Source organism: Oncorhynchus tshawytscha, linkage group LG26, assembly GCF_018296145.1.
Source record: "Oncorhynchus tshawytscha isolate Ot180627B linkage group LG26, Otsh_v2.0, whole genome shotgun sequence".
Lineage (NCBI taxonomy): Eukaryota > Metazoa > Chordata > Actinopteri > Salmoniformes > Salmonidae > Oncorhynchus > Oncorhynchus tshawytscha.
The window spans coordinates 51629546-51640368 of record NC_056454.1 but is presented as its reverse complement, the minus strand read 5'-3'; the positions used below and the strand labels follow the sequence as shown (position 1 = coordinate 51640368).

The 10823-nt window shown below is 42.7% G+C and overlaps 1 protein-coding gene across 1 annotated transcript; it reads left to right on the top strand.

Moving 5' to 3' along the window:
• Positions 1–3445: 3445 nt before the first annotated feature.
• On the top strand, positions 3446–5225 carry LOC112235107 (cytotoxic T-lymphocyte protein 4). Its single transcript, XM_024403497.2, has 4 exons — positions 3446–3896; positions 4162–4533; positions 4785–4921; positions 5066–5225. The coding sequence occupies exons 1-4, from the start codon at positions 3839–3841 to the stop codon at positions 5135–5137; spliced, it is 639 nt and encodes a 212-aa protein (XP_024259265.1). The 5' UTR covers positions 3446–3838; the 3' UTR covers positions 5138–5225.
• Positions 5226–10823: the final 5598 nt, after the last annotated feature.

The following is a 10823-nucleotide window of genomic DNA, read 5'->3' as shown; positions in this document are numbered from 1 at the left end:
GATAAAGCTAAATATTTTTTGCTCATATGATTTGAGAAACGAACCGTGAGGAGTTGGCAGCGCCATAAGTAAGTGAGTAAACTGAAATATGACTAAGGAGTTAATCAGGGCAATTCTTCCATAAATAGACAGGTATTTACCTCTCCATGGTTGCAGGAGTTTTCTATTGATATTCATTGTGGAGAGCTTATGTATATATTTTGTGATATGAATACCGAGTATGTCTACTTCACCATCTGCCCATTATATAGGTCAAATGCAGGGTAATGTAAAAGTTGTATTTTTTAAAGATCCAATACGTAATATTGTACACTTATCATAATTAGGTTTTATTCCAGAGAGTACAGAAAAGTTACCCAGATCTTCATTGAGACATTGCAGGGCTCTAGCTTGTGGACTTAACATAAAACTTGAGTCATCGACATACATGGACACTTTTGTTTTTAAGCCTTGGATTTCTAATCCTAATAGACGATCCCACTAGAGGTCTGTTCCATCAACCTTATACAGAGTGAACCTCCACTACACCACTTTGATACGCATCCTGGGGATTTAGAAGTGAGTAAATACAATTGGCCACTGAAAAATAAGTGGGTATATGGAGTACACCTGGTATAGTTTAAACTACAGCATTTTATACAACACGAAGCCTAGTGCCTGGTTACAGTCCTTAGCCGTGATATATTGGCCATATACCACATCCGCCCCGAGGTGCCTTATTGCTATTATAAACAGGTTACCAACATAAAGAACATTAAACTAGTATGTTTGTGTCATACCCATGGTTTATTGTCTGATATACACACAGGTGAAATGTTGTTTCAGCTAATCAACCATCCAGGACCTAAACTACCAGGTTTATAATACAGATTATAGCATATAAATTCTGATTTTATAGTATAGATTATAGTCATGATTTTTTATAATGTCAAGTTGTATATTACAGGTTGATGCCACAAAAATGATCAAACGTTATCAGACTGTATGAAGCTGTTTGTGTGTTGCAGAAATAAAGGATGGAGAATGTTAATGTGTAACTTTACAACCTCGTGTTTGGGCCTGAACCAGAGGTGCTTCCTTGTGACACGGTAGGACTCAGCCCCGAACCAGAGGTGCTTCCTTGTGACACGGTAGGACTCAGCCCCTAACCAGAGGTGCTTCCTTGTGACACGGTAGGACTCAGCCCCTAACCAGAGGTTCTTCATTGTGACTCGGTAGGACTCAGCCCCTAACCAGAGGTTCTTCATTGTGACACGTTAGGACTCAGACCCTAACCAGAGGTTCTTCATTGTGACACGGTAGGACTCAGCCCTCAGGGTCTATAGGACTCTAACTCCTTTTGACCAGGGTTCTTCATAGGACTCAGTAGGACTCCTTTTGACCAGGGTCTATAGGACTCTGTAACCTTTTGACCAGGGTCTAGGACTCTGTAGTGACTTTTGACCAGGGTCTATAGGACTCAGACCCTTTTGACCAGGGAGGACTCTCTAGTCATTTTGACCAGGGTCTATAGGACTCAGACCCTTTTGACCAGGGGTTAGGACTTCATTTTGACCAGGGTCTATAGGACTCTGTAGTGCACTCCTTTTGACCAGGGTCTATAGGACTGTAGTACACTCCTTTTGACCAGGGACTATAGGACTCTGTAGTGCACTCCTTTTCACTCTGTAGTGCGCTATATAAGGAGTAGTGAGGCCTCCTTGATGTTTTCAAACCTATTCTAGAAAACAGTTAAAATCTTATTAAATCTCCTGTCTACTGCACATCTCTGAGCAGTTGAACCCAATACTCTAACCACACTTAAATATTTAGATTGCCGTTGGTGCATGATCCCTAATTCAAATGGCAACCTATTCCCATTATTAGGGCACTCCTTTTGACCAGGGTCTATAGGACTCTGTAGTGCACTCCTTTTGACCAGGGTCTATAGGACTCTGTAGTGCACTCCTTTTGACCAGGGTCTATAGGACTGTAGTGCACTCCTTTTGACCAGGGTCTATAGGACTGTAGTGCACTCCTTTTGACCAGGGTCTATAGGACTGTAGTGCACTCCTTTTGACCAGGGTCTATAGGACTGTAGTGCACTCCTTTTGACCAGGGTCTATAGGACTCTGTAGTGCACTCCTTTTGACCAGGGTCTATAGGACTGTAGTGCACTCCTTTTGACCAGGGTCTATAGGACTGTAGTGCCTCCTTTTGATGTTTTCAAACCTATTCTAGGAAAACAGTTAAAATCTTATTAAGGGTCCTAGGACTCTAGTGCACATCTTGACCAGGGTCTGAACCTGTAGTGCAATCCTTTGACCAGGGTCTTTAGATTGCCGTTGGTGCATGATCCCTAATTCAAATGGGACCTTTGACCAGGGTCTATTAGTGCACTCCTTTTGACCAGGGTCTATAGGACTCTGTAGTGCACTCCTTTTGACCAGGGTCTATAGGACTCTGTAGTGCACTCCTTTTGACCAGGGTCTATAGGACTCTGTAGTGCACTCCTTTTGACCAGGGTCTATAGGACTCTGTAGTGCACTCCTTTTGACCAGGGTCTATAGGACTCTGTAGTACACTCCTTTTGACCAGGGTCTATAGGACTGTAGTGCACTCCTTTTGACCAGGGTCTATAGGACTCTGTAGTGCACTCCTTTTGACCAGGGTCTATAGGACTGTAGTACACTCCTTTTGACCAGGGACTATAGGACTCTGTAGTGCACTCCTTTTGACCAGGGTCTATAGGACTCTGTAGTGCACTCCTTTTGACCAGGGTCTATAGGACTCCTTTTGACCAGGGTCTATAGGACTCTGTAGTGCACTCCTTTTGACCAGGGTCTATAGGACTCTGTAGTGCACTCCTTTTGACCAGGGTCTATAGGACTCTGTAGTGCACTCCTTTTGACCAGGGTCTATAGGACTCTGTAGTGCACTCCTTTTGACCAGGGTCTATAGGACTCTGTAGTGCACTCCTTTTGACCAGGGTCTATAGGACTGTAGTGCACTCCTTTTGACCAGGGTCTATAGGACTCTGTAGTGCACTCCTTTTGACCAGGGTCTATAGGACTCTGTAGTGCACTCCTTTTGACCAGGGTCTATAGGACTCTATAGGACTCTTTTGACCAGGGTAGGCACTCCTTTTGACCAGGGTCTATAGGACTCTGTAGTGCACTCCTTTTGACCAGGGTTTGACCAGGGTCTATAGGACTGTAGTGCACTCCTTTTGACCAGGGTCTATAGGACTGTAGTGCACTCCTTTTGACCAGGGTCTATAGGACTCTGTAGTGCACTCCTTTTGACCAGGGTCTATAGGACTCTGTAGGGCACTCCTTTTGACCAGGGTCTATAGGACTCTGTAGTGCACTCCTTTTGACCAGGGTCTATAGGACTCTGTAGGGCACTCCTTTTGACCAGGCCATGTGGGAATAGGGTCCCATTTCAGAAAAAAACACTAAATCTACTATAATAGTGGTGTGACCCTTATCAATCTTCCCCTACTCCGTCATTGGTTCTCAGCGTTCTGAAGCGCGGAAGATCATCCAATCGACATTTAGCATGACGTCAAAGAAAAGTAAAATATCACAAATCAGCATTTTCAATATGACTAATCATTTTCAGTGTTTTACTCTGGGTGTTTTTCTCTTTATATTCACTTGCATATTTTCCATTGATAAATGGAAACTCTTTTACCAGAATAATGAACAGTACACCTGAATTGGTGGTTTGGTATTACTGGTATTGAAGCACATATGTGCTTCTATGGCGGCGATCAACGCACACTGTTTCCGAAAGACTTTGTCATATAAAGGTCTGAGAAGATTATATTTTTGGAGGTGCATTTCTTCTCGTCATCATGAGTCTCAGCCTGTTGACATTTCTCTGTCTCGGTCTTTGCCTCCCAGTGTGGAATGGTGAGTACCTTTTCAAATATGATACAAGACATTTCTTTAAGGACTGGATTTAGTCAATGCAGAGTTAGTTGTTAGATGTATTGTGTTGATGGGACCTCAGGTGTTAGGAGGTGGATCCCTACTTCTGGAAGATGTGGACCTGTATAGGATACAAGTTCAGCAAAAGCAGTGAGGGAATTTGACCTCCCTCTCTCTCTCTCTCTCTCCCACCTTTCTCTCTCTCTCTCTCTCTCTCTACCCACCCCTCTCCCGCCTCTCTCTCCAGCCCTGAGGGTCACCCAGCCGTACCGTGTGGTGAGTCATCGTGGTGAGGTGGAGCTGTTCTGCTCCTACCACCACACAGGGAGACATGAACCGGAGGAGCTACGGATCACTCTGTACCAGGGGATGTACGGGGAGCAGGAAGAACAGAAGGTGTGCATCTCCTCCTTCACCCACAACAGCACAGCCTTCCAGGTGGAGGGAGAGGGAGAGAGGAAGGTGCGTTGTCGGGGCCAGTTAAGGCCAGGCAAGGTGAACCTGACTATCTCTGGTCTTAGGGGTAACGACACTGACCTGTACCGATGTGCCATAGAAGTCCTGTATCCTCCGCCATACCTGAGGACGTTTGGGAATGGTACCCTACTCTATATAACAGGTAATACTGAATGCAACTGAATATTGGGGATTAATCGATCTAAAGGCTTAATGCTAATGATACATACAGACATTATGCACGTACTTATCATGTGGACTTTGAACCACACTTTGATTCAATTGTGATTTGTGTCAGAATTTGGGTTGGGTTAAAGACACAGATTTTGAAGTTAGGATTGATCCCTCAGTTCTCAAAACAATATGCGTATTGAATTCAGATATGACTGTTAAGATTGTGGTGAATTTCTGTAGAGGAGCCAGGGTGCTTTACCCCAGAGGCCCAGAGAAGAGATGATGTAACAGGAGAAACATCCGTCAGACTACCCTTAGCAGGACTGGCCGCAGTATTAATAGTAATCTCTGCCATTGCTATCCTCCTCGTTCATCAGGTGAGCTCTTACAACAACAACAACTTCTGCTTTTAACATCGATCACTCTTTCGCGAGCAACAACATTCACCTGATAACAAGAGCCACTTCTGTTGATACTCTATGTCCATTTTAATAGATACATTACTATATTTAACCTTCTAGGTTCTACAGAGAAAGAGAAGATTTGAAGCAATAGTACCAATGATGTCACAGAATGATGGAAGATTTGATTGAACTTCCAATGAAGAATTTTGAAAATACATTCTATATGTTTCATTGTGTTGTAATATAAAGAAATAGTGAAATCAAGTCTACGACTAGTCTCGAATAAATTATTTGCTTTTGATCAATAATTTCCATCTTTGTCACGATCATTTCTTATAAACACACGTTGTGCTGAATTGAATTGTACTGAATAGCCCATTTGGTTATTGAACACTCAGAGGATGATCTTACTCAGAGATTTCACCAGTAGCACTAATATCGAGATGGCATTTATATTAAATGACTACATTTATTTTTTTGTCCAACTACAAAAAAACACAAATCAAATTAAATGTATTCTTACATCAGCTGATATCTCAAAGTGCTGTACAGAAACCCAGCCTAAAACCCCAAACAGCAAGCAATGCAAGTGTAGAAGCACGGTGGCTAGGAAAAACTCCCTAGAAAGGCCAAAACCTAGGAAGAAACCTAGAGAGGAACCAGGCTATGAGGGGTGGCCAGTCCTCTTCTGGCTGTGCCGGGTGGAGATTATAACAGAACATGGCCAAGATGTTCAAATGTTCATAAATGACCAGCATGGTCAAATAATAATAATCACAGTAGTTGTTGAGGGTGCAACAAGTCAGCACCTCAGGAGTAAATGTCAGTTTGCTTTTCATAGCCGATCATTAGGAGTATCTCTACCGCTCCTGCTGTCTCTAGAGAGTTGAAAACAGCAGGTCTGGGACAGGTAGCACATCCGGTGAACAGGTCAGGGTTCCATAGCCGCAGGCAGAACAGTTGAAACTGGAGCAGCAGCACGGCCAGGTGGACTGGGGACAGCAAGGAGTCATCAGGCCAGGTAGTCCTGAGGCATGGTCCTAGGGCTCAGATCCTCCGAGATAGAAAGAGAGAATTAGAGAGAGCACACTTAAAATTCACACAGGACACCGAATAGGACAGGAGAAGTACTCCAGACATAACAAACTGACCCTAGCCCCCCGACACATAAACTACTGCAGCATAAATACTGGAGGATGAGACAGGAGGAGTCAGGAGACACTGTGACACATGACCATGATAAAGATCAAATCAAATCAAATCAAATTTATTTATATAGCCCTTCGTACATCAGCTGATATCTCAAAGTGCTGTACAGAAACCCAGCCTAAAACCCCAAACAGCAAGCAATGCAGGTGTAGAAGCACAGTGGCTAGGAAAAACTCCCTAGAAAGGCCAAAACCTAGGAAGAAACCTAGAGAGGAACAAGGCTATGTGGGGTGGCCAGTCCTCTTCTGGCTGTGCCGGGTGGAGATTATAACAGAACATGGCCAAGATGTTCAAATGTTCATAAATGACCAGCATGGTCAAATAATAATAAGGCAGAACAGTTGAAACTGGAGCAGCAGCACAGTCAGGTGGAAGTTGAAACTGGAGCAGCAGCATGGCCAGGTGGACTGGGGACAGCAAGGAGTCATCATGTCAGGTAGTCCTGGGGCATGGTCCTAGGGCTCAGGTCAGTTGAAACTGGAACAGCAGCATGGCCAGGTGGACTGGGGACAGCAAGGAGTCATCATGTCAGGTAGTCCTGGAGCTCAGGTCCTAGGGCTCGGGTCCTCCGAGAGAGAGAAAGAGAGAAGGAGAGAATTAGAGAACGCACACTTAGATTCACACAGGACACCGAATAGGACAGGAGAAGTACTCCAGATATAACAAACTGACCCCAGCCCCCCGACACATAAACTACTGCAGCATAAATACTGGAGGCTGAGACAGGAGGGGTCAGGAGACACTGTGGCCCCATCCGAGGTCACCCCCGGACAGGGCCAAACAGGAAGGATATAACCCCACCCACTTTGCCAAAGCACAGCCCCCACACCACTAGAGGGATATCTTCAACCACCAACTTACCATCCTGAGACAAGGCTGAGTATAGCCCACAAAGATCTCCGCCACGGCACAACCCAAGGGGGGCGCCAACCCAGACAGGATGACCACAACAGTGAATCAACCCACTCAGGTGACGCACCCCCTCCAGGGACGGCATGAGAGAGCCCCAGTAAGCCAGTGACCCAGCCCCTGTAATAGGGTTAGAGGCAGAGAATCCCAGTGGAAAGAGGGGAACCGGCCAGGCAGAGACAGCAAGGGCGGTTTGTTGCTCCAGAGCCTTTCCGTTCACCTTCACACTCCTGGGCCAGACTACACTCAATCATATGACCCACTGAAGAGATGAGTCTTCAGTAAAGACTTAAAGGTTGAGACCGAGTTTGCGTCTCTGACATGGGTAGGCAGACCATTCCATAAAACTGGAGCTCTATAGGAGAAATCCCTGCCTCCAGCTGTTTACTTAGAAATTCTAGGGATAATTAGGAGGCCTGCGTCTTGTGACCGTAGCGTACGTGTAGGTATGTACGATAGGACCAAATCAGAGAGATAGGTAGGAGCAAGCCCATGTAATGCTTTGTAGGTTAGCAGTAAAACCTTGAAATCAGCCCTTGCTTTGACAGGAAGCCAGTGTAGAGAGGCTAGCACTGGAGTAATATGGTCACATTTTTTTGGTTCTAGTCAGGATTCTAGCAGCCGTATTTAGCACTAACTGAAGTTTATTTAGTGCTTTATCCGGGTAGCCGGAAAATAGAGCATTGCAGTAGTCTAACCTAGAAGTGACAAAAGCATGGATTAATTTTTCTGCATCATTTTTGGACAGAAAGTTTCTGATTTTTGCAATGTTACGTAGATGGAAAAAAGATGTCCTTGAAATGGTCTTGATATGTTCTTCAAAAGAGAGATCAGGGTCCAGAGTAACGCCGAGGTCCTTCACAGTTTTATTTGAGACGACTGTACAACCATTAAGATTAATTGTCAGATTCAACAGAATATCTCTTTGTTTCTTGGGACCTAGAACAAGCATCTCTGTTTTGTCCGAGTTTAATAGTAGAAAGTTTGCAGCCATCCACTTCCTTATGTCTGAAACACATGCTTCTAGCGAGGGCAATTTTGGGGCTTCACCATGTTTCATTGAAATGTACAGCTGTGTGTCATCCGCATAGCAGTGAAAGTTTACATTATGTTTTCGAATAACATCCCCAAGAGGTAAAATATATAGTGAGAACAATAGTGGTCCTAAAACGGAACCTTGAGGAACACCGAAATTTACAGTTGATTTGTCAGAGGACAAACCATTCACAGAGACAAACTGATATCTTTCCGACAGATAAGATCTAAACCAGGCCAGAACTTGTCCGTGTAGACCAATTTGGGTTTCCAATCTCTCCAAAAGAATGTGGTGATCGATGGTATCAAAAGCGGCACTAAGGTCTAGGAGCACGAGGACAGATGCAGAGCCTCGGTCCGATGCCATTAAAATGTCATTTACCACCTTCACAAGTGCCGTCTCAGTACTATGATGGGGTCTAAAACAAGACTGAAGCATTTCGTATACATTGTTTGTCTTCAGGAAGGCAGTGAGTTGCTGAGCAACAGCCTTCTCTAAAATTTTTGAGAGGAATGGAAGATTCGATATAGGCCGATAGTTTTTTATATTTTCTGGGTCAAGGTTTGGCTTTTTCAAGAGAGGCTTTATTACTGCCACTTTTAGTGAGTTTGGTACACATCCAGTGGATAGAGAGCCGTTTATTATGTTCAACATAGGAGGGCCAAGCACAGGAAGCAGCTCTTTCAGTAGTTTAGTTGGAATAGGGTCCAGTATGCAGCTTGAAGGTTTAGAGGCCATGATTATTTTCATCATTGTGTCAAGAGATATAGTACTAAAACACTTGAGCGTCTCTCTTGATCCTAGGTCCTGGCAGAGTTGTGCAGACTCAGGACAACTGAGGTTTGGAGGAATACGCAGGTTTAAAGAAGAGTCCGTAATTTGCTTTCTAATAATCATAATCTTTTCCTCAAAGAAGTTCATGAATTTATCACTGCTAAAGTGAAAGTCATCCTCTCTTGGGGAATGCTGCTTTTTAGTTAGCTTTGCGACAGTATCAAAAAGGAATTTCGGATTGTTCTTATTTTCCTCAATTAAGTTAGAAAAATAGGATGATCGAGCAGCAGTAAGGGCTCTTCGGTACTGCACGGTACTGTCTTTCCAAGCTAGTCGGAAGACTTCCAGTTTGGTGTGGCGCCATTTCCGTTCCAATTTTCTGGAAGCACAATATTGATATTGTGGTCGAGACTCAAGTCGAGACTCAAGACAGCCTTTGATGAGTTCTTTTCATGTCTGGATTGACAGCCGACAGCTGGAGAAATCGTAAAATAAAAATCTGGAGCATGTTATAATTATTATATTATATTATAACTATTATAACTACTATTAGTTAGTAGTTATTATAATATAATTAGTTTTACTTTTAGAAATATTTCTATAAATATTTATATAATATTTATATGAATAAATAAATAAATATTTATTTACCAATCACTCACAAAATCCTAAAATGTGTGTCTTTTTAAGAAATAGTATAGCTGAATAATTCCTTACCCTGACAGTAATTCAATTCAGTGGCCTTCAGAAAGTATTCACACCGCATGACTTTTTCCACATTTTATTGTGAATTTAAAATAGATTCAATTGAGATTGTGTGTCTCTGGGCTCACACACACAACACACCATAATGTCAAAGTGGAATTATGTCTTCAGACATTTTTACAAATGAATTACAAATTAGAAGCTGAAAGTTCTTGAGTCAATAACTATTCAACTTTGTTATGGCAAGCCTAAATAAGTTCAGGAATACAAATTTCCTTAACAATCACATTATACTGTTGCATGAACTCACTCTGTGTACAATAATAGTGTTTAATATGATTGTTTGAATGACTACCTCATCTCTGTACCCCACACATACAATTATCTGTAAGGTCCCTCAGTTGAGCAGCGAATTTCAAACACAGATTCAACCACAAAGACCAGGGAGGTTTTCCAATGCCTCGCAAAGAAGGGCACCTATTGGTAGATGGGTAAAATGAAAAAGCAGACATTGAATATCCCTTTGAACATGGTGCAGTTATTAATTACACTTTGGATGGTGTATCAATACACCCAGTCACTACAGTGATATAGGCGTCCTTTCTTACTCAGTTGGGTTAATCCATAATACTAACCTAAATTACTCCACAGTACTAACCTAAATTACTCCACAGTACTAACCTAAATTACTCCACAATACTAACCTAAATGACAGAGTGAAAAGAAGGAAGCCTGTACAGAATAAAAATATTCCAAAACATGCATTCTGGTGGTGGATGCATCATGTTATGGGTATGCTTGTTATCGTTAAGGACTGGGGAGTTTTTCAGGATAAAAATAAACATAATAGAGTTAAGCACAGTCAAAATCCTAGAGGAAAACCTTGTTTAGTCTGCTTTCCAACAGACACTGGGAGACGAATCCACCTTTCAGCTGGACAGTAACCTAAAACACAACGCTATATACATTTAATATTCCTGAAGAGCTGGCCTATTACATTTTTTGACTAAAATTGGCTTGATCATCTATGGCAATACTTGAAAATGGCTTTCTAGCAATGATCACAACCAACTTGACAAAGCTTGAAGAATTTTAAAGAGAATCATGTGCAAATATTATACAATCAAGATGAGTAAAGCTCTTTGATACTCAGAAATAATCACAGCTGTAATCGCAGCCAACGGTGAATCTAACATGTGTTGACTCAAGGGTGTGAATACTTATTTTTGTTACATTTTTATT